General features: G+C 38.9%; 1 protein-coding gene across 1 annotated transcript in view; it reads right to left on the bottom strand.

Moving 5' to 3' along the window:
* Window positions 1-218: 218 nt before the first annotated feature.
* LOC105071392 (uncharacterized) overlaps window positions 219-25,481 on the bottom strand; it is a 62,509-nt gene continuing 37,246 nt past the window's right edge. The window contains exons 2-3 of the mRNA XM_074352561.1: window positions 13,026-13,152; window positions 219-1,368 (exon numbers count right to left, since the gene is read on the bottom strand). Coding sequence (XP_074208662.1) covers window positions 884-1,368; window positions 13,026-13,152 — 612 coding nt within the window. The 3' untranslated portion in view covers window positions 219-883. The remainder of the gene's footprint in view (window positions 1,369-13,025; window positions 13,153-25,481) is intronic.

Genomic DNA, 25,481 nt, shown 5'->3' on the forward strand with positions numbered 1-25,481 from the left:
TCTTAAAAGTAAATGAAATCAGGCAGATTGTGGAGTGGAGTCAAAACTTGAAGGAAGGAACAACACATTTGAGGAAGAGTTTTCTAGTTTTCCCCCTCTTTTCCTGAGGGCAGGCCCCCAGAACAGAACTGCTCAGCAGCAGTGACACAGGCACCCTAAAACTCTGAAAGAAACCTCACTGTTTTGCCCAGAGTAACTGGGAAAAGGGACGTCTGTAGGGCAGAGAGTATCAGAGGAATCCTGGAGAGAAGCGAGCTGGAGAAGAGGATGTCTCAAAACCGTGTACAATACTAGACAAGACCCTAGTTTACGCTGAGTGGCATATGCATGGGACAGACGCAAAGCAGCACAGAAGAAACTCTGAGAATTGAACTAAGAGTTCAACCACCACCCAGGCCTCAGACTCAACTCTTAGACATGGAGGTGGTTGAACAGGCCCAAAGCAGCATCAGTAAGATTGGAAACTGAAGTAAGATTGGAACCACTGCCCTCGGAAAGTGACTTTTATTGTTGTTGTTCCCACAATCTGTTTCTTATTTGTTTATTCACAGAGAACCACCCCCACACTGAGGAGATTACTTGGAGTGGGTCATAACTTGGGGCCTGGAGTCTGAAATCTGAGGTACCCTCCTCCCTTGCTTTGTGGCTTAGGTGGGTTCACAGACCAGGCAGAACTGGCATCTCCTTCCCCATACTGCATGAGGACGGGGGACCTAGGCACAGTGGGGAGGGTTGACTGGCAGGAGGAGGGCAGAGTCCCTGGACTTTCACTTCAGCCGGGGGCTGAGAGTTGGCTAGGATTGCTGGATGGGTGGGGGAATGAAGGGATTCTTTGGCACTGGGCGAGGGTATCAGCAGGCTCAGTGGGCACTGCTGTGTGTCTTTATTGTGAAAAGGGGAAGGTGACGTAGGCATCATAGCCAAAGAAGCACGTAGCCAGTAGGCCCAGCGTCCCTGCAACGATTCTGGAACGATTTTCTCTCTCAACAAGGACAACAATAGAGGTGACCAGGTAGAGGATGGTGGCTGTGAAGGATCGGAAGAAATCACTCCAAGGCCAGTGAATGAATTGTATCTTGGAAGGCAGGTCACACACGTACATGACAAAGAAGATAGAAGCAATGATCAATTCAATCACCGACAGAGAGGAATATCCTGACGTGGAGGCACTGAAGAGGGTCAGAATCACCAGGCACAAGATAATCTCAGCAGACAGGAGAATTCCCTTTTGGGTGCACAAGAAGTTGGTGCAGGCGGTCCAGCACCTGGGGGCTGAAGAGCGCTGAGAATCTGCCATGGTGTGGGCTACAGTCCCTGGGGGCCCAGAGGATCTGCTTGCAGGTCTTGTCCAGCTGTCTTGCCCGCCGTCTAGAAAGTGATTTTAAAAAACTTGTAATCTGTAGCAGACATAGTAAACAATCTTATGGTTACTGGGGAAAGAGGGTGGGAAGGGATAAATTTGGGAGTTTGAGATTTGCAGATGTTAGCCACTACATACAAAAATAGATTAAAAAACAAACAAGTTTCTTCTGTATAGCACAGGGCACTATATTCAATATCTTGTAATAACCTTTAATGAAAAAGAATATAGAAACAAATATATGTGTGTATCTGCATGATTGGGACATTGGGCTGTACACCAAAAATGGACACATTGTAGCTGATGGTACTTAAGTAAAAAAAATTTTTAATTAAAAAAAAGTCCTTTATCCTTTATTGTCTGCTTTCTATTTTCAACAAGATGATTCAGTCTATCCACAGTATTTTCAATGAAGCCATGTTCATTTAGAGGCATTTTAAGAATACAAAATATTTCCACAAATATACATGCTAAGTCTTATCTTTTAAAGACTAAATTTGAACAGCTAAGAATCTTTCCTCAGCTATCCCTAAAATACTTTGCCTCTGAATACCAGTCTTCAAGTTCTCAGAATTCATATCCAATCATCACTACAGCTCAAGATGTATGTTTATCTTCTGTTTCAGATAAGCCTGGTTGGAATATAGTCTTACTGTGCAGTCCAGCTCTTGAGACCACGCAAAGCATAGTTTTAACGTCTCTGTACATGTGGTATATGTGTTTTTTGAAATGTGCAAAGTTGACAAAAATAATTAATATACAATAAATTATGTTTTTAAATAATGTACTTAGCATAAATTATACCAATAATTCAAAGACTTTAGTGAGCTTCAGCACCATCTTTTTCAACATCATGTGTCAACATGAACATGACTGCTCACAGACGCTACAGGAAATACTGCTGAAAGCATGGCCTGGAAATTTTTTTTAAGTATTTTTGTGGTTGTTGTTCTGTTTGTTTTTTGGGTTTTGTTTATTTATTTATGTATTTAATGGAGGTACTAGGGATTGAACGCAGGACTACAAGCATAATAGTCATGCACTGTACCATTGAGCTATCTACCCTTTCCCCTAAACTAAAAATTTTGGAAAAAAAAAAAGTTCTTCAAATCAGCTTGCCCATTTGGAATTCATTTTGATTGGGATTTTCTTTGAAAACATGAAGTGTAGAAATGTTTCAATTATTTGATTACCTCTTTTACAGGCACCCTAAATAAACTGGAATTTTATGTATTTTTTCACTAAGTAGGCAATTGGGAGAGGGAGAATGTATTCATAATGACTAAGAATTGGCATTTGTGAAAGATAAATATACAATCATTAAAAAGTAAGTGGACTGTTCACTTCATTATTCTGTTCTCACTATCAAAGTCTAATGACCAGATTTTTAAACGGAAGCATTCCAAAAGATTAAAAAATTAATTAAACATACTTTTTGTTTTTTTATAGTTAAGAGACAAATATAGACATTTCACTGATATATTAATTTTAAACTTCATAAACTACATAAAATAAAATTTCAGATAATGAAGTTGAATTTAGCAATAATAGCTATATTTATAATTTTAATGAGTATTTATTTATCAGTGTTTATTAAGCCCCTACTATGTACCTTGTGCAGTTATCAAATTGTATTTGATCACTTCATTTTAATTATTATAACTCTGACATATCTCCATTGTACAGATAAAGACACTGAGTTTCAGAGTATGAATTAACTTGTATCAGGAAGCTAGTATATGACACAGAAACATAATTTTGAACAAGGTCTCTGATTCCATAGTCTGTTAATGTGCATGTGTTTATATTATTTGTGTGTACGTGTCTGTCTTAATATACAAGTAAAGGCTCTGTACTATTTTCACTTGTATTGAAAGAGAAAGCTGGGGAAAAAATTTTTCCCTAGAGTGTATAAGAGAACAAAGAATTTTATATACATATATATAATTTTTATAATATATAATATATAAATATATAATTTTTATATATATTAAATTTTTCAAATGGTTTTCAAAAATATATGGTCATTCTCACAGGTGTATAGTGGTATCTCATTATTATTTTAATTTTCAATTCCCTAATGACGTACGATGTTGAGCATTTTTTGCATATGCTTACTTGCCATCTGTGTATCTTCTTTGGTGAGTTGTCTGTTAAGATCTTTTGCCCATTTTTTAAAAAATCAGATTGTTCATTTTCCTATCATTGAGTTTTAGGAGTTCTTTGAAAATTCTGGATAACAGTCCTTTATCAGATACTTTGCAAAATATTTGCAAATATTTCCTCCCATTCTGTGACCTGTCTGCTCATTCTGTTGACAGTGTCTTTCTCAGAGTAGAAGTTTTTAACTTCAGTGAAGTCCAACTTATCTATTATTCATTTCATAGATCATGCCTTTGGTATCATCATGTCTAAAAAGTTACCACCATACCCAAAATCATGAATTTTCGCCTATGTTTGTTTTATGTTTATTCTCTTTCTCTGCTTCTCTGTGTTCTTTATCCTACTTTCCAATGGATTACTTGAACTTTTTATACAATTCTATTATTATGTATCTATGGTGTGTTTATACATATCACTTGGTATAATTTTTAGGTGTTATGTTTTATATATATACAATTTATCACAGTTTACTGGTGTTGACAATTTATCAGTTTAAAACAGTGTGGAATCCATGCTTCTATTTATATCCCTTTACTGCTCCTTGTTTTTAATATAATTGTCATAAATATTTCCTCCATATGCATTTAGAACCACATCAGGCAGTGAGGCATCATCCCAGGGGGGCCTGACCAAATCAAAGGAGGCTTTAAAAGCAGCAGCAGCATCAGAGGCCACACTCCTGCTGGTCTGTTGCCTGTGGGGGATCTTCTAAGACCTGAAAGGCGTCCCCAGACCAACAGATAGCAAGAAAACAGGGATCTCTGTCTTACAATTGCAGGAAAGTGAATTCTGCCAACAACCTGAATGATCTTGGAAGAGGACTCTGAGCCTCAGAAGAGAATCATAGCCCTAGCCAATACCCCTACTTCATTCATTTCAGCCTGGTGAGGCCCTGAGCAGAGGAACCAGCTCACCTTACCTGTTCTCCTGACTCACAACCACCGTGAGATAAGTTTAGCATTGTTTTAAATGGCTACGTTTGTGGTGGTTTGTTATACAGCAATAAAAAACGAATACACAGTTCATGCTTTTGAGCTTTGTTAGGTGGAACTTGAGCAGCTTTGAGTCTAGGGGCAACCTTGTCCTACTATTGAGGCAACAACTTTCTACCCAATCTCTGTAAATTATGAGGTTTTCTACTCTGACGGACAGGAGCCATTTCCATCAATGGATTAATTCCACGGATTATTCCTTTTGATCTTTTTGGTTGTTCTTTCTCCTGCCTCGCGTAGTTTCTTCACATGAGTGTCTTAATCAGCGTTCAGCTGCAAACTCCGGAAGGAATCTCCTCAGTCTCTGGAGATTTTGCAGCCTCAGTACTTTTCCCTGCACACAGTCCAAGGACAATGGAGCCTCTTGAGATCTCCATCTCTGATTTAGGGAGACCAGTGGGTCCTGCCTGGGTTCCTTCTCCCCGAACCGTGACCTGGAAACTCCAGGTAAGTTGGGACAATCATAGGGCTCATCTCACTTGTTTCCATCTTGCATGCATCAGTGTCCTGTTACCTGTGTATAATATCTTGAAATCATCACTTCATATATTTGCCTGTTTTTTCAGTTGGCTCAGGTGAGATAATAAATCTGGTTCTGGTTATTCCCTCTTGGCTGGACACAGAATTCCAGTGCCATACTGTGTACTTTTAAATCTTATCTTTGGTTATTGTGTTCTTTCCTCTAGATTGCCTGCTTGGTGAACTCCTTCTCATGTCCCAAGGACAGGTCAAATGTTATCTTCCCTGTAAAACCTAATCCCAAACTCCAGAAAGAAATAACCATCCCCTCCTTTGTGCTCTCATTGGCCTTATTGTATCATATTTCTACTATTAGATGCATCATATTATACCACAATTGCTTGATCAGGTGTCTGACTTTCCTGTTGGAATGTGAAAGGAAATGATTTTTATTCAATGGACATTGCATATCTCCCAACAAACAAATCAGGCCCGTGCTAGGACTGGGACTACGATGATGAAAAGATATATTCCCTACCATTAAGGAACTCATAGTGTAGAGAGAGGGCATCCTTTTAGGCCAATAAGCAATCACAAAGCCATAAGAGAGCAGTATGTACAAGATGCTGTATGTGCAGGAAGAAACATCACAAAACAGAGGCGTCTGCCAAAACATCATGGAAGTGTTATTCCTCCATCTGAAACTGGAGGACTAAGTAGGAATCTATATAAAGGGCTACTTAAAAGAAATTCTACACTAAGTAAGCAATGGGTCAAAATATAGGGAGAGGTAGAGAACATGGTGTGTCTGGGTAAGGGCAAATCGCTTTAGCATGGCTATTTCAATGCTGTCTTCTTTATGGATCTGCATTTGTAAATGTTCAGAAAAAGTTAACCAGAGTCACTTCATCCCCTGGTATCTCCTGAATGCTGCTTGTATGCAATGCTCTGCTAGACTCCTGGGCTGTGATGATGAGCAAAAAGAGATCCAGTCCCTGCCTTTGTAACTAAGGTCCAACATCAACTGCTATATTGCCTAATACAGAATGTGCACCTAGAATAAAACTAGCATCCCATTATCTGATCAAGGCAGGCCTGGTGGTTCTTATGATGCAAACATGTGAAGCAGAAATTCCAAGTTGGATTTTTTTCAGCACACTATGAGTCCACTTCTCATCGCTAGCAGCCTCAGCGTCTGCTCTGTGCTCAGGGAATGCACACTAATGCTAGTATTAGCTTCATCAGCACATAGGAACAAAGGGTAGAAGGAAGAAAAGAGGAAGGAAGGCAAGTTGGCTGCCCTCAAAGGCAATTAAAACATTTTTTAACCTCCCGTTTCTGCATTATCCATGCTATTCTTTTTATTGGTCCATTATATTTAGCCTAAACACTGGCCTAGAGTGATATTGAACAGACTGTGTTTCACATCCCAGACTTTCTCTTCTATCTATAGAGAACCGTATTCCTGAAAAGTGGGTTTCTCACAGGAAGTTATCTGCTATTTTGATAAGTAGCCTGGCTTGGTCAATCTAAAATAAATCTAGAAGAATAAGGCATTGAGGGGGTGGTTAGGGATGGAGAATCTGTCTGATCCCGTTACTAAAGAACTGCTGTTTTCTGAGCATTGCATGTGAGTTTTAAATAGATCTCAAGAGGAGTTTGTGGACCAATTTTAAAAGGAGAGGGAGAAGTTTGCTACTAACTTTCTGCCCTGATCTCACTGAGCTGCTCTTTTTTTTTTTTTTTTTTTTTTGGTGTAATGCATTCTTCCTCAAAAGGGCAGAATACAGGCCTGATGCAGTGTGAGCGAAGGGGTTAGTCTGCTCTACAAACTGGAAGAGAGATTTAAAAAATAGGCAATCTAATTGACTCATGCATGGTCACAGCCACATAAATACTTGCATAATTGTTTCTTGTGTATCAGTAGTGACCACAGAGAAGCAGAAGTAAAATGGAAGCAAGTGAGATGAGGACTCTTAGGAAATCTTTGAAACTTTCTGTTAAACCTTTGGTTGAACCTTGTGTAGAATTGTCCTCTGGAAAATTAAACACATTTCTATGGGCAAGCCGCAAGTCAAAATTCACATACTTTGCCTACAAAATAATAACTCTTTGGGGTTAAATTTCATTTTCTACAAATACATTGTCTTTCAGAACCAGCCACTGAAAAGAAACGGTATTTCCCCCCAAGAACTGTGTCTACATCGTTACTAGGAGATTTGTAATCTGCTTTAAATGTGTTACTAAAATAGAAGTTGACATAACTACTGAGTTTGCTGTTTACAGTTAATTAAAGGCATTGCTTAAAATAAAATACATTTGGATGTTTAAGCTTTCAATAACACATACATATATTACTTTCTCTATATTCACTTTTCTCAAAAATTTTCTTTCACTATCTTCTTCAAGACTCTCTGCCTTATATGATTCACTTTACCTGTGGTTATTTCCAAGATTCACCCTATGCTCTAATGAAACTTTCTTCATATCATCACTTGGCATCATTCATTTTTCCCTTGTCAATCATACTCCCCCCAAAAGTCTCATCTGTTTGTACTTTCCTTTTACTAATTAATTCAGTGTAAGCAGCTGAAATACAATACCATGGAGTTGTAGTTTTAATCTCTAAATTGGCTGGTTGGTCACCAACCTGGAGGTAGGGAATTATTTCCTTCTGTTTAAGACTTCACTCTAAATGCCTAAGTTGTCGTAATGATAACAACACAGTTACTCAACATGTTCTCTGTTATAAATAATTATCTCCCCAGTTACCAAAGACATTTTTCAGGCATCCACTTGAATTTTTAAACTAATTTTATAATTTGTTTCATTACTCTCCTTGTTAGTTTTTTAAAATACAAATTCACTAGAACCTGATATCATTTTCAGTCAGAATGAAAGACTGAGGTTTTTTTTTTTTAAGAAACTAACAGCTGAGATGCATTCTTAAAGTGATTTTTTTTTTCTTTCGGTTTTTGGTTGACTTAGTTATAAAAAACTTTTAAACATTTTGTGCATGTGTGTATATGACCTACTAGACTATGACACCCGCTAATAAAAGGGTTAAACCATTCTAAAGGAAAAGTTTTATCTAAATACTTAATTTCTTTTTATGCAATCATTAAAATTATATATTATATTTGTTTATATTTATAAAGTTTGCCCTGGCCTCAGAAACTTTGCCTATATGCTATATCATAGCTAGTTCCAATCATTTGAAATTTCCTATGGGCCTCATTAGACATTTTGGATATTTTCCAGATCAAAAAATCTTCTCAACCGTTCTCACATAGTTTAGGGATTACAATTAAAATATGTGGGAAGATGGAAGCTACACCTTCAAATCACTGCCAGGAAATGTCCTGTCCTCTTTCTCCCAGTCTTTGTGGCTTAAGACATAGACCCAAGAGGTCAAGTGAAGTTTGGGGAAAACTTTATACATCTTAACCCAAAGAAGGCTGGGGGGCAGAACCACTGCCACCACGTTTTTGATCCTTCCTTTAGGAGAGCTGACAGATAAAGAAACTTATGTCTAGCCCGTCTAGATGAACGGTAGGTGTGAATAAATTTAACTCCTACGTTTCTGACCTTTTAGCTTCCAAACCACTGGCTTCTTGGCAGAATGATTTGGCTTCACCTCCACTTCTAAGTTTACATATTTGGGCCTAACTTTACCCTGGAACAGAAAGGCTGTCACTTGAGTTCTGTGGGCGAGCCCTTTACCTGTGTTGACGGAACTCTACAGGGCAGGCCAGGCAAATGAATGTGCTTGTTGCTGGGATACGAGGCTGTTTCCAAGGCAGCAGGCCCCTGCTGTTTGCTATTCTCCTACCTACCAGCACTACACCTGTTCCTTAAGAAATACGCTTGTTTTCCTTCATTATAAAGCAAACACTTCGTGGGAAATAACCTAGTTGCATGGCTGCAATTTCTCTGTGGTTTTCCAGGAGGAATATAACATGCCAAATATAATTTGATTTGTTGAAGGGGAATTCACGTATCTATACAACACCGAAGTCTGCATATATAATTGTTTATATGATGGTTTGAGTCAGTGCTATATGTATTTTTAGCCGACCATGTGCCACCAAGGATGTCAGGCAACAAGAAATATTCTGACACCCCAACATTTGTCCCACATGTGCTTATGGGGTGACTACCTTCATGAGTTTTCAAAGACTACACGTGATGGCTTCTATGGAACTCACCATGTTTTCTCCATCTACCATCATCTAGCTGTCACCAAAATCTCCATCACGCTATCTATGACTGCCAGCCAGAGCAGGGACCAGGGGGCCAAGACACGACACTTAAGGAGGCCCTCACTTTCAGGGACATGCAAGTGTCCTGCTGCCAACATCTGCTCAAAGGTGGTAAATACCTGAGTCAAGGGTACCGAGGTCTGTGTGAAGAGCAAGCTTCCTGTGACTGACAAAATCAGGAATTCCAAGTGTTCTTAATCTCTCAGCTCAGTTTTAACTCCCTCCTTCATTGTCTCCCCAGTGCTCTAAAACTAAACGTAAGTCAGTGGGAACCGGGCTGGAGAACAACTTCATCATCAGACCCTGCTTCAGTGAGAGCCCTCCCTCTCCCCCAACTCAGGCTGTCCAAGCAGATCCTTGGTCCTCCATGTAAACAGACTTCTCCCGCCCAGATATGGCTTCTTGAAACACACTTGCATATTCACCTTGGATTCTGGGTGAATAAGGTGCGGGTTCAAGATGAAACAGCACATCATCACCACTATTTGGAAAACAGTTTCACTAGATACAGTATCCCACCTCATGTGGCCTTAAAAGCTGTTGATAAGTAGGATATCTAGTCCATAACTGAGAGCCAACCATCTTGACCCAATTGACAAGATTATACAAACCACACAGAATGGATTGCAAAGATATGATGACTCACTGTAACTACAAAGTTACTTAAGAGAGAAATGATTCTCCTTCTTTCAAAGAGTCTTTGCAAACACAACTCAAAGTGCTTGCCTTCTTCATGCTCAGTTAGTTCATCTTTCAAATGTTTGATTCTGGAAACTCTCTTAGCTTTTCTTACTCTGCTTCCATCAGGGCAAGACTTGCCTGGAGGTATCAGGACTCCTTTCCCAGTACAAGTAAGAGGCCCCGCACAGATCAAGGAGGTATAGAAAAGGGAGCTGACACTCCTTACAACAAGGCTTCAGGATCTGAGTAGTTAGTGTTGCTCCATCCAGCTTTGACTTGACCCCAGATTCTTACTTGGTCCCCGTTGGATGCTTTCCTGAACATGACCATCCAAACCCAGGATATGCTAATTTAGGTTCTCATTATCTCTTGCCTATACGATACTGCCTCCAGTTTGTCTCCTGCTGATGTCACCAACATTATGGTCAGACCACCTCCCCTTCTGAAAAGCATGAAATGATTCCCTAGTGCAGAGGTAGACAAGCTATAGCCTGTGGATAAAAGCCAGCTGCCTGTTTTTATACAGTTTGTTAATTAAGCATGGTTTATTAACAAGTGAACATCGATAATGCATTTGTTTATACGGCATGCTAACTTTGAACTTCGATTAAGTAAAATGTGTCCCCCCAAAGAAGTTCATATGGTAGGCCTATATGACAACAAAGTAATTATTATTGTTGGTATATTTTGAATTTCATTATGGAAATTTGTTTTCTCTCTCGTTGTGTAAGTTCTTACATAATACCCGTGATTTTGCCTCTTAACTTGCAAAGTCTAACATATTTGCTATCCAGATTGTTACAGAAAAGCTGCTGACCTGCACCTTAAGCACATTATTCAGAGTGATTCAGATCCTCTCGCCTGAGGCTCAAGAACCTGCATGACCTTTCCTCGGCCTCTGTACAGTCTCACCCTTGACCCCAACCTGTACTTCCACTGACCTATTCATTGTTCTACATTTTCCTGTCCGCTTTCTTTGTGCTGTTCTCTTTCCCTGGGATGTCCTACCCCTTCCATCTCTTGATATTAAAGCCATCCCTTTTCTTTGAGGTCTTCCAAGATTTTCACTGTCTGATTTTCAATATCTTGTAGTAACCCTATAATGAAAAAGAATATGAAAATGAATATGTGTATGTTCATGTATGACTGAACTATTATGCTGTACACAAGAAATTGACACACTGTGAACTGACTATACTTCAATAAAAAATTATTAAAAAATAGATATACACATGTGTATATGTAATCTATATTTATTACGTTTGATCTCAAAACTGGATTAATCCACTGCTGACTTGTTGAGAATTAATTCAATCATACAGAACTGGCCATAGGTAGGCGGTATATGGGATTAATAGGAAAATACCTTAAAGGTAGAATTTGTTCTCCTAGTCATCATGGAACAATAGAGACTAGATTTACCCTCCCACCTTAAAACTGGGTAAAATATATAAAATGAGGTATTTTCAGACATTGGGCAAAAGGCAGCAGAGGACAAATGAATTGAAAGTCCAGTGTGTAACCCAGCTCCCAGGCCACAATGCAGGGAGGAGGACACAGGTGGAGTGTGATGGTCTCACTGGGTTGGGGAGCCAGAGCTGGGAGCTTGAGGAGGACCAAACAGCTACAATTTATGGGATGAAGCCTCAGGGAAGAGAGCTGCTCAGAGAGGGAGCTGCTGCTCTCAGAGATTTGCAGGGAAGCCCTCTTGAGTTTAGGCTGAGTGTGAGGAAACTACGGAGGCTGAGGAAAGAGGCACAGGAAAGGGGCAGGAGGAAGAGTCCCTAGAAGATAATGGGCACAGTGGCCAAGAATAGTTCACGTTCCCACCAGAACTGGGTAAAGTCCCCCGAAGGGCACCGTCTCAGTCGTGAGGCAGATGAGCCCCACACTCAAAGCAGATCAACGGGCATCTGAAGCTGGGGGTGGAAGAGGGAGCCTGACTGCAAACGGGCACACGAGGACGTCTTTCGGAGCGACTGGAAATGTTCTAAAACTGGACTGTGGTGGAGGTTGCACGACTGTACATGCATTTACTAAAAGTCATTCAAATGTGCAGGTCCAATGGGTGTATTTTATCACATATACATTTTATCTCAATAAAGCTGTTTACAAACAATCAAAAGAAAAAAACCCCACACTTTTAGACACCCTGCTAGCACTGAAGTCGTCCTCAAGTATCTTTTATAATTTGTGCTATGATTTGGGTCTGTGAGTGTGTCTCTTACATTTGACTGTTAAGTTCATCAAAAGTAAGGACTGCATTTTACACATTTTTGTAATTTCAGCAGTGGTCAGCTGGGTTCCTGAACATAAAAAAATGTTCAATAAAAATTTGTTGAGAGTTTTATGACAAATGTCTTGCTTCCTGGATTTTTACCTTTGGCTCTTCCTCGCTGGCCCAACTTTATTATATCTTATATTTTACCACCACAAATACTGGAAATATAAAGTGTATTATTATTGTTTGCCCTTGAATACATTTTTTAAACATTGTTCTGGTATAAACGCCTGTTAGAGGTCATAGGGCAGCAGGGTCTGAAGAGGTAGACAAACTGAGCAAGAGACAAGGACTAATTTGTATTTCTTATTGCATCCAAAGTAATTTTTGCTGTGCAAAAGAGGGGAGGAGAAAAGAGAATGGTGGTATTCTAAAACTTACAACCGTTTTTACTCTAACTATTCCCTCCCCTTTTCCATAGGATATTTTCACTCTAAAGGGAGAAAAAAAGTCAGGGGACCTATTCAACATCTGATTTATGGCATGGAAAAGAAAAAAATTAAATTATTTCCAGAAACCAGAAAGTCGACAAAAGGACACACCTTGTCCCAATCAGATATCAAAACAAACATAAACTCATAAAAACCACTTCAAATACAGTACAGCTCTAAACCACAATTCTTGCATAAAAAAAATTAAACCAAGAAAATACAACTGTTCTAAGTAAACTAAGTCAAAAATAGGGCATAATTGTGGGCAAAAGTCCTTTGAAACTAATGGAATTAGTTCTGCCATGAAAAACAAACAAACCTTGTTCTGAAGTTGTAAACAGATGCAGTTTCTATGCTAACATTGTTTAAAATTTATATAGAATGCCAGTCACCTACCTCGATTATCATAGTCATAAATTCTTTGACAGTCATCTTTCTCTTTCGTTTTAACTTGGAACAACTGCTGATACATCACTCTTTTCTTCCGCATTTCCTTCCCCCATCCAAGGATAAACAAACTCACCTTATTAAAAAAAAAAAAAGAATTATGAATGTTAAGAATGTTGTCACCTAATAAAGCTGGAGAGAAGAATTGAAAGGAAGACTGATGAAAGAAACTTGGAAGATCAATTTCATAGAAACTGGAACAAGCAGATTAATCCTTAGCAATGTTACAATCTCTTGGACCCAGGTGTGCCAGGAATCCTACGCCCAGGACCAGAGTGCTAGTGCCCGGAGTATTCAGACTCAGCACATTGGTAACCAGTCCCTTACCACTTGGCAGAACAAGCAAGGTTGACATCAGACTCCTTTGCCTTGTTCTGTCCTGTGCATTTCTGGTCTTTTTCTCCCTTGTGTTTTTTTAAGGAAACAATCTATGGTAAAGTTGCTAAGGCTTTGGCAGGATCCAGATTAAAATTAGGGGGAGAAAAATGGGATAACTGGGACTATTCTAGTCCATTTTGATAAAGTTAGTTTGAATTATATTTTCCTTTTTTTACTTATTAGAACTTAATCAATTTTCCTATTTATTTACAGGGACTTTATGCTGTGGACTGTGACTTAATATAATGAGATAAAGAATATACTATAATACACTTTCACACACGTTTGCTTTTCTGCCATCTTTTTGGTCATCTCTCTCGCTCCACGGAATTAAGTAAATGAAGTTTTGCTGTACATTTTGATAATATACATATCAAAATAGGAGGAAAAAAGCTACAGGGCATCAGTCAAAAAAACAAAACAAAACAAAACTAGAACCCTGGTTTAAAATAAAATTGTTGCTTTGTTGATTCCAGGGTATGTAGCAACTTAGCCTCTTTGCTCAAATACAGTTCTATATTTTGATGTCTTGTGTCAACTATCCAATAAACTACAGTCATGGAATTCTTCCACAGGTCCATGGTCAGACAATACCCACATCAGACTGTACAGCCAGGAATGATCTTGTTTGCATACAGAGAGGACACCGTCCTTCATGTGTATTTAAGGGGTTCCAGGAAATGTAGCCCTTTTTGAGTACCTTCCCTATGTGTCGGGTTGATGCCTGAAATCCCGCTATTAATAGTAAGTAGTGGTAGTAACAGTAGTAGCAGTGAACACGTACTAAGAAACTACTGTGTGCTAGACTCTGACGCATGCTTCTTATGTGTTGTATAATTTAACCTAGGAGCTTTGCAAGGCAGGAAGGATTCATTCCCAACTTACAGACAAGGGAAATTGAGCTCAGTGACATTTAATAATTCGCTCAAGTTTACTCAACCAGTGGGGGACAGAGCTGGGATTTCCACAGATTTGGGGCATTCCAAAGCTCTTTCCATGGGTCCACAGAGCCTTTCAATGGTAAGAATTTCTTCCTGCAGCCCAAAGATACAAACAGGTAGCCCATAGATAAATGCAACTCAGGTGTGTTATTTAGCCCTCAAACAGCCGAAGTCTGATATTTTTTAAATTGGGAGATTTCTCACCAAAATCTGAGCTGTAAATGAAATGTCAGCAGATCTAGGAATGCTGGGGCCCACAAACCCACTTGGCAACAGTGTGTGGGAGCTGGGTGCCCTCTTTGAGCGAGGCCAGGGCTCTTCTCTGTCTGGGTCCCACTTCCCTGCTTTCCTTCCGTGCTACCTGCTTTGCTCATTTACATCACCTGCCCAGCCCCGTGGCATGTGATTCAATCACACTGCTTTGGCTTTAGGCTTTGATCTCTGTAATTATCTCTGGGAAGACACATATGAAGCCATGTTAGCCATCTGTATTTTGCTGAGAATATGCCTAATATATTCCTGCGAATAGGGACAAGGACTCAGGAAAGGGGGAATGCTTGGTGTCAAATAGAGACTGTCTCCTTCACAAATCTGCCTGGAGCTGATTTTGCCAGGAACAGCACTTCTGTTGAGGACAGAGAAGACCTCTTGCCAGTAAGAATCCAGGCACAGCGCTCATGGTGTAGCCGTGCCTCCAACTCCTCACTCTTTTCTACTATTCACATTAGTAATAAATCTTGAAATATTATGTTAGTGATAATGTCTTACATTGATCCATCACTTTGCAATTTGAAAGCACTTTTACTTTCATACATCAATTAGTTTGCTTCTTACAACTCTGGAGGTAGGCAGGTAGATGTTATTGCTCCCATATTTCAGACGACAAAAACAGGTCTCAGAGAGTGAAGCAGCTTGACTAATAAACACAGCTAATAAATGTCATAGACATAGAATACAAACTTGTGGTTGCCAAGGGGGCGGAGGGTGGGAAGGGACAGACCGGGATTTCAAAACGTAGAATAGATAAGCAAGATTATACTGCATAGCACAGGGAAATATATACAAGATCTTGTGGTAGCTCACAGAGAAAAACGATGTGACAATGAATATATATATATATGGTCATGGATAACTGAAAAACTGTGCTCTACACTGGAATTTGACACAACACTGTAAAACGACTAGAACTCAATAAAAAAAGGTTAAAAAAATAAAAAATAAAAAATAAACGTTGGAGCCAGGACTAGACTCCAGCTTCCTGACACAGAGCGCTGCTGCCCTTTTGCATTTACCACACTGCCTGCCCTGCCTCCTCCCTGGCACAATAATGACCATTTCCTCTCTTAAAAATATTCACCTGACAGAGATTAATTATACCTCTGATTCACTTGACTGGGTTTTCCAAAATTTTATATCACTTTTTCCTAACATTCCATTTTTAAAACCTCAACCATGAGACATTTTTCTCAGTGCTGTATTACTTTTCTCGGGTCATCATCCGAAAGATGAAAAGCATTTGCATTTGAAAAGCATTTGTGTTAAGTTTTGAGGCTGCCTGGCATACACATCCACAATAAGATTTGGCCAGATTATTTCTTGTCTTACAGAAATTCTGCAAGAGAAATTTACTGCTTAAAAGTTTGAGGTCTGTTTTTGTTTTTGCTTTAAAGCTTGTCTGTCTTTCACAGGAAGAGTTTTAGATGCGTTTCAAATGGGAAAGAGGGAAATATATTGGCAACACAGCATATTATGCCACAGTGCATCTGGGTACAAGCCACATGAAAGCAGTTTAATTTCCTTCTGGGTTTTGTATGGGAGGGCAAGTCAATATAATTTGCTCTTTGAGGCTTTGATTCCATTCCACACGACAGCCTCATCAACACATTAGAAAAATGATCTGGGCTATGCTATCACCGGAGAGGGGCGGCTCAGGCATTAGGAATCAAAGCAAACAGGCATGTGTTAGAAGGAAAGAGAACCCATTTTTCACAGAACATTAGGCATATGGAGTACATAGTAAAAGTATTAAGATAACATTAGAGTATATTACCAGGAATTCTGTTTTAATTTCTTCCGTTTGAATATTTACAGTTTAGGAAGAATACAAAGAAACTTAAAAGTACAGAGAAGTGGGGGTGGGGCTATAGCTCAGTGGTAGAGTGCATGCTTGGCATGCACTAGGTCCTGGGTTCAATCCCCAGTGCCTCTGTTAAGGAGGAAGAAAACACTAAAAAAAATTTTTTTAAAGTGTGGAGAAAAAAGTGAAGACTAAACAAATAGCATTTAGAAAGAGGTTGAGGAGATGGAATGTTAGGGAAGATCAAAAGGCAATTGAGATGAATTCAAAATAAATGAAGGGGGGAGGGTATGGCTCAGTGGTACAGCGCATGCTTAGCGTGCATGAGCTCCTGGGTTCAATCTCCAGTACCTCCATTAAAAAAAATTAAATAAATAAAAATTTAAAATAATAAACCTAATTACCTCCCTACCCCCCCAAAAGTAATTAAAAAAATAAAGAGTCACTATGATTAGGAGTCCTCTCCACAGAAGATTTCTAACTTGAGATATTTGGTTTATGAACTTTGTAACAGTCGAAGGGTCTGGTTAACTCACATTAAAATAACATTTAAACATGGTTTTAGAAATCATGCTGCTAAATACTAGTCACTGATCAGACTTAGGATCTATGACTTAGGGGCTGCTACCACTGACCCACGGTGGAAGACTCCTTCTCAGACTCCAAAGAAACAGTTACTTTACTTTTTATGCTTTGACTCATAATGCAAACCACCTCTAATTTTAGTAAGAGACCTGCTTTTTAAATCTGAAAAGAAAAGTATGTGGCTACATTAAAATGTCCTTCCATAACTGGGGAAGATTTAGAATCCTCCATTTCAGCCCACTGGACTTAAAAGCACTTCTACCTCTGGAATTCATCAAGGCTAGCTGCACTCTGTACACATGATCACAGCCACCATCACCTCCTGGTTTTCTCTCCAGCGTCTTACGTGACTCAGTGGCTGCATTCCCGTGCATGTCACATTGGTGATAATAACAATATACAAGGGTCCAACAGAACATTTAGAAATACCAGCATTGCATGAACTACTTATTTGACAGGTGTGAATGAGAAATAGTAAAGGCAATAAACAGTAACTGTCTGTGAATCTATGGCTTGTCCCTGACACAAGTCACAACCTCATTGGGACTGGCACTGTTTGAGGTCAGGATAGTTACCTGCTATTAATTACACTAAAACTTATTTATGGAATTTTTTTAAGAATTAGATCTTTTTTAAAATAAGGACTTAATCTTATAGTTTGGAAATGTAAAGCAGTATCTATCAATTGGCATGGTTTTTATAAATAATAAAGTTTTTTTTTTAACCTTGCAATATCTGGTTAAAAAAAAACACAAATTTTTGGAAGAGGAAAAGTTTGGTCAGCCCAACATCAGATTGATACTTTCACATTACGAGTAACAATGATAGATTATTTTCGCGGCTGGAATAAAATTTTGCATCAAGAATTTTATTTTACATACAGGAAGGCAAAGTCCGACTTTTAATTTTTGAAGACTTTAATTCCTATATCTTTCAGGATTTGTGCACAAAGGCATCTGCAGGCGTGTTCTTGGGGGACCACTATCTCGCTAGACTTTGTGATACCTAGTTTACTCATTCTTCAAGATTCAAATCAACAAAAGTATGTCAGTACAAGAATGTTCCTCATAGTATTACTTACTATAGCAGAAAGTTGGAAATCCAGCTAAATATCCTACAGTAGAGGACAAATTAAATTAGGTGGTATTTTCTTATTCTGTAATACTAGGTGGCTGTTTTCACTGCTTTTTAGTTAATGATGTGGAAGAGTGCTCCTGACAGAAGGTTGATTGGATGAACAACAAAACCACATAAACAATACAAACTCAATTCACACACCGACACACTAAGAAATTACTGCAGAATAATAGCGGTTTTTGCTGGGTGGTGGGGTATTGATTTTTGTTTTCTTTTAGAGACTTTCCTATATTTAAAAATTTCTCTACAATGTATTTATTACTTTCAAAATTAAAAAGAAAGCCAATAAGCAATATTATAACTTAATAAAGATCCAGCTCAAATGCTCGCTCTCTGAGGCCGTCACCAACAGGTGCTAATTGTTCCGCCTTGATGATCACCTAACACTTGGTGTGTATCACCTCTGACCACTTTTCCTAAAAAGCAAATCTTATGACCCAGTAATTCCACTCCTGGGTATGTAACTAAGAGAAATGAAAACATACAACCATACACAAACGTTCAAAGCAGCATTTGTTCATAATAACAAAAAATGTAGACACAACCCAAATATCCATCAGCTGCTGAACAGATGAATAAAATGTGTCCTTACAATGCATGGTAGGCAAACTGTGGTATGTCTGCATCTAAATCCCCAGAATCTGTGAATATATTATATTAAATGGCAAATGAAGAATTAAGGTAGCAGATGGAATGAAAATAGCTAATTAGCCGACTCTAAAATAGGGAGATTAATCTGAATTATCCATGTGGCCCCTGTGTAATCACAAGGATCCATAAAAGTGGAAGGCGGCAGCAGAAGAAAACCCTGGAGTTACGTAACGTGAGAAGAACTCACCCTGCTGTCATAGGCTGGAGCAGCAGAAGAGGAACTACTCCCTTCCAGGGAATAGCCAAGGAGCGCGGGCAGCCTCCAGAAGCTGAAAAGGGCAAGGGAACTGACTCTCTTCTAGAGCTTCCAGAAAGGAACACAGCCCTGAAGGCACCTTGACATTAGCCCAGTGACACTAACACCAGACTTCTGACACACAGGACTGTAAGATGACACATTTGCATTGTTTTGTGTGACTGTGTTTGTGATACATAGTTACAGCAGCAATAGAGAATGAAAACAAATGGAATATTATTCGACAATAAAAAGAAATCAATACTGATGAATGCTACAACATGGATAAACTCTGAAAACATTACACTAAGTGAATAAATCTGGTCACAAAAGCCCGCAAATGGCATGATTCCATTTATAAGAACTATCTAGAACAGGCAAATTGATAAATACAGAAAAACTAGTGATTGCTTACATCTGGGGGGGTAGGGTGGTGTGGAGTGGGATGTGACTGTTAATGGGTGGAGAGTTTCTTTCTGGAGTGACGAAATGTGCTAAAATTGATTGTGATGATGGTAGCACAACTCAGGGAATATACTAAAAAACTATATGGTACGTGAATTATATCTCAATAAAGTGCATATACACATATATGTAGGTATATATGTGAATGGATGAATATATATACATGTATGTATGCACGTGTTCTGTGATGAAAAACTTCCAATGGTTTGGATAAAATACAAACTCTTAGCGCAGCCCTTCATTATCTGGCCTCTAAAAATCCCAGCTGTTTGTACCTTTTTTACCCAGAACTTCCTTATCCGTCTTCTTCCTCTTCCTCTTGTCAGTTTTGCAAAACTCAGTTTAACCTTCACCTACAAGAAGCTTTCCCCGCACCATCCCACAAGTTTAGGTTGTGGACCCTTGGGTAATTTCTTCAGTATTTTTCTGTCTCCTCTATTAGACTGTAAGCTCTTAAAGTTTTATGTCTCATTTTTAATAGCTAATAGAGGGTGTGGCACATGCTGGCGGCAAATTCATTCAAAAACATTTACAGAGGAATTAACATCTTAATGATAGTGGCCCTTGTATTGTATTATAAATTAGTTGTTTTTATCCTTATTTCTTCAATACACTGTGAACTTCTCACCCTTATTCATCTTTGTATTCCTCAGGCAACACAATCACAAGTATATAACAAATACTCCATAATCGAATGAATAAATGGATGTTATACGTAGTCATTTTCAGGCACCTTAACAAATTTATCAGATGTGATTACTCAGGAAATAGTTAAGCCTTGGCTATTGTACTTTGATTTTTTTTTCTCGAACCCTGATGTTTTAATGGCTTTCTGAAAGCCCTAAAATGTATTTTTAAAAAAAGACTGCAAGTGTGATTTAAATATATAATAGAAATGTATCAATAATTTAGTTTTTCTAACTCACAGAGAAAAATTTTAAGAGACATTTGTAAAGTAATATGCTCAAGTGCATTAAAGCTCACACGTAGTTAAAGTAACTTAACAACTGAACATCTCTGCCCGACAACACTAATTCTGAACAGTCTGTCTTTGTTTGTAGGATATGATCGAATACCCAGCAGCAAATAGAATTTGCTGGTCCATTATACTAACACAAAGGCTGTTAGAATGTGCATGCCTGGTGAGTATTAAGCACATTCACAGGTCAGGTGGAACAGTGTTTTATAAATGCAGTCTTTATTACAGAAGCAATAACAAATACTTTCACAGAAATAATCTCCACAGTCATCATATCACAGAGAGTTCCTATAATTTAGATCTGAATAGCCACATTTGAATAATCAAATGTATTTTCTATATAAGATAATAATAAAAATGTTCATCTTGAAAGTATTGCAAGTGAGAGTTGATTGAGGAACACTTATGGAAAATAATCATATACCCACTTCCAGATGAGGGAAGCAGGGAGCAGAAATGCTAAGTAACTTGCTCAAGGTCACATCAGTAAAGAATGGCAAAGTCCAAACTGGTTCCAAACTGTTTTGGCCTTAAATCTAAGGTTCTTCCCATTGCACCATGATGCCTGTATTCTTTCAAGACGTACATTGGAGAGCCAAAGTCATGAACTGAAGAGAGAATAAAGAAGGAGGTGCAGTCTCCCCAACTCCCGTGCCATGTCTATTGAGTTAGAGGCCAGAGACCATCTACCTTAAAGATGTGAGATGCCAGAGTAAACGGGCAGGCCCCAGATTTGGGTTTCACAGACATTTCTTCCTGATCTCATGGCCTGAATCAGGCCTCTTCTCCTGCTTGGCAATGGCACTGCTCCCAGCCACTCAGAAGTGAGCCATAAGGGCTTAAAGGAAGTGACTTGCTCTCGAAGAAAGTTGTTCCTCCTGGCTTTTTAGACTTACTAAACTCACACCGGCTTTCACAGCACATATGCTAATTCACTGAGCACTTACTGTGACCAGTCACTGTACCAAGTGTTTTTAGACATTTTATCTCATTTTGTTTTATCCCCACAATAATTCAGTGAAACACATACCATTTTTACCATCTCATTTTACAATTGAGGAAACTACGACTTAAAGGAGGTTAAGTAATTTGTTTCAGATCATGAGATACCAAGAGTTGGATGCAGAAGTCAACCCCAGAGAGTAAAAATCCAGAGATCAACTCTTTACTCTCTTGCCTTTGAACATGAGAGTTGTTGAGGCTGTTCTGTGATGAACTCCCACCTCCATGCCTCCAATCATTGGGCCTAGCAGTTAAGACCTCCACTAAGGTTTTGTATGGTTTCAGACTAACAGGTTACAAAGCAAATAGCAAAAGTATAAGATACATTTTGGACTTTAAAAAGTCTCTAAGATTTCTTATGTAATAGACTATCACTCAGCAATAAAAAGGAATGAATTACTTACAGATGCAACAACACAAATGAATTGAAGAGCATTATACTAAATAAAAAACCCAGGTTCAGAAGATTCTATATTGTATGATTTTATGTATATGTCATTCTAGAAAAGACAAAACTATAAGGAACCAAAAAAAAAATACATTAGTGGTTACTTGGGATTAGGGATGGAGGGAAGGATTAAATACAAAAGAGAACAGAGGACTTTTGGGGAGTGATGAAAATATTCTGTATATATTTGTCAAAATTCTTATTATGTGCACCTAAAAGGGTGAATTTACTGTTTATGAATAACTCAGTAAACCCGACTTTAAACAATAAATGAATACAGTCCCTAAAGCAATTTTCAGATTTCCATGAGTGAGACACAACCCATCAGTGAGCTGTGAACTCAGTTTTGTGGATCATGATTGGCATTTTGTAAAAGTGAAATAGAATAGGAAATATCAAAAGTCATGCACACAGTAAAAGGAATACTGTTAATGAAACATTTGCTTCAGGAAATTATTCTATTCTCTCTGTATACAGAATAAAATAAATAAAGAATAAAATCACACTTTTGACCATTAGAAGATGCCAAGTTTTGCCCTTTTTGGTGTGTTTGAAAAAGGCAGTTTGAACTAAAGAAGTCCGACTGGGAGGCTGACCCACTTCTCTCTAGTTCTGGAGTGGTCATGCAAAGAAAGGTCTCTTAGCAGATGTAGATAAATCTAGCAGATGTAGATGAGATTTAGACTCGAAAGGCAGAGCAGGAAGGACGTACACAAGTGGCAGATATGTAAGCAAAGGAACCAAAAGGCCCTCTTTGATGACGTACAAGGAAAACCCTTGCAGGTAAAAATTGGTAAGCTGGGTACTAAATTGCCTCGGTCAGCACATATCCGTGTGACAGTTTTATAAACTTTCCTGCATCCACAAAGAACAAGAGCTGAACTTCATCAACCACTTTGTTCCTGACTCTGATGATGATTCACTTCCTCTGGTTCCAAAGCTCTGACCTTGAATTGTTTGGAGTTTCTGATCCCAAGAAATGGCTCTCAAGGCTCCCTTACTGAGTCAAATCTAATGCTTGATCCCTTGGGCTTAAAAAAACATGCAGTGCCTACTTTTTGACTTCTACATCTACACCAGTCGGGCAGGAACTCTGTACTTCAATCTGTTTCTTTGCTGTCTGGTCTCCTTCTATTAATTAATTATTCAGTTGTTTCAAAGTGTGGTTTTGGTAATATTGCTTTATTGTTATTAAGAATTGTTATCAAGAATTCTTTTGAAAGGCAATGAACATTTGTGAGATGGATGGTTGGATGGATGGATGAAGGTAATGTGAGTCAGTTCTAAGATTCAGCCAGGCTGATGGGGCGTCTTCAAGCCAGTTTCCTGGTTCTGATTGACCAGCAGTTTGAAGACCACCAGAACGGCACTGCACTGCCATCTAGTGGTAGCAGATCCTACACGCACGTAGCAAAAGCACTTGCAGAAAAGTTAGCAAAATGACAGTAAACATCACAATTCTTTTTCTGGCTCCAGTTCTTTTATGTGGCAATACCTTTTCTTAACTCTCTCAGGATAATAATGACAGCATTTCTTTTTAAAAGTGTTCTTTTCTCTTGCAAGATTTATTTCCTCCAAGTTGCTTTTTTCTCTTTATTTCTTTGGTTTCTATCTTTCATATTGGAGATTTCCCTCAGATGTCTGGTAATTCTTGGTTGTTTTCATATCTTCAAGAGTAGGGGATTAAAAAGCTGCTTGCAGTCTCTGAGGAGGGAGGGAAAAGAGGGCACGTGTTGAATGTGACCTTCACAATGGGGTCATCTGGACAGATTGCATAGTTGGGAACCTCCACTGTCAATGTGTTTAGACATGTTTTATTAGGTTGGCCAAATTCCTCAAAGGAAACTTCTGATCTCCTTTCTTGAGACCAGGCTCCTGGTTTGTTGTTTGGGAGAAGAGGTCAAGGTGTCTCAGGACACAGACGTACAGGTTTCCTTAACCTCTGTGTTCAGTACCATATGCCCCACTTCCAATTGAGCCTGGTGTCCTCTGTTTTAACCTCTTCTGGGGGTGAGTCTCCTGGTCTCCCCAGTGGCCCAGCTGCAGGGTGGGGAGGAGATCTGGGGTCCAATTGCTTAATAGACTCTCAATCAGCTGTCCTATCTTCAGCCCCTCTGCACTCCACTGCACACGCTGCCACTACCTGAGCCCCTTGGAGACTGCGTAGTGTAAACAGGGATGTGTGTCAGCTTTCCCAGCTGCTGACTTAAGATTCTGTTTCTAAGACATTTATTATCCCACCTGTTTTCTAGCTTCAAAATCTTGCTTTTAGTGTCTCTTTCCCCTTTTCTCTCCATCCTTGTGGGTTTATGCCTTTATGACAACACCTCACTGTTGTTTTAGTGGGATTGTGAGGCACATAAGCAGGTGCCTGTGCATAATCCACTATCTTTACCTGAGAGGTCTTCTATGGGATCCTTGGAAATAACTTCTGTTTTTGAAGTTCCTATTCATTTTTAAATTCTTTAAGTATTTTTTAAGTACAGATGTTGTTGGGTTTTTTTCCATAGTCAAACATAATTAACTTTGTGTGTATGATTTCTTTCATTATTTCCAAATTTTAGAAGTCTTTCTTTTCCCCAGACCAGATTAGGTAAATATTTACTTAGATTTGTCCAAAGTAAAACTGCCAAGTAGCCATGTGTGTTTTTGGCACCAGCCCCCAATCTTCTATTGGTGATAATGTCATAGCCCTCCATCAGCAGTGTCCCCAGAGCCCTTCAGAGTCCCCACGATGGCATCTGTTCACTAACGTTCTCAGCCAAGGCCTTTTCTTTCCTTCCCTGGTAGCTCCGTATACCTCGTGCCTCTCCTGATCCTTCCATCACACCAAAATTTACCTGTCCTTATCAGGGTCTTATTTCACTATCCTCTGCTCTTTCTTAGCTAACAAAAGGTACCAAGAACTATTTCAGAGGAACTTTACATTCCTTATTGATTTAATCTTTACAACCACCTGGTGTGATAGATACAATTAGTCCCATTTCATAGATGAATACATTAAGGCTGAGAAGGTTTAAGCTGCTCTTGTTCAAGATCACAAGGGTAGTAAGTCAAAGAAGGTCTACAGCAGAACAGCTCTGAACCACTGCAGACAGTCTCCCTAACATTAGCAAATATTTACTGTGCTCACTCACACAGTAAGACATTAAAACATTTTAATGGCTATTTTTCAAGACAATACTTTGACCTAAATAGTGAGTCTAATAGTGAAAATGTCAAATACAACACAAGATTTAGGCAGCAGGGCCTCTCACTGCCACGTCGGGTTACCTTCTTCCATCCACCCACACAGAATGCAGCGTCCATTTGGCATTTTTAACACTGCAGTTAAAGACAATAAAAATAAAGCCATCTATGACCATGGAAAGCTCTGTGGAAGCTACATTATAAACTACAGCACGCAGACGGGAAAGACTAGTTTCTAAGCAGTATATTTAGACATGCTGGCATGCTATTAGACACATACTTGAGCCCATTCTCCATTTCATCCCCGTGTTTTCCAAT

This window comes from Camelus bactrianus, chromosome 24 (assembly GCF_048773025.1).
Source record: "Camelus bactrianus isolate YW-2024 breed Bactrian camel chromosome 24, ASM4877302v1, whole genome shotgun sequence".
NCBI classification, from domain to species: Eukaryota; Metazoa; Chordata; class Mammalia; order Artiodactyla; family Camelidae; genus Camelus; species Camelus bactrianus.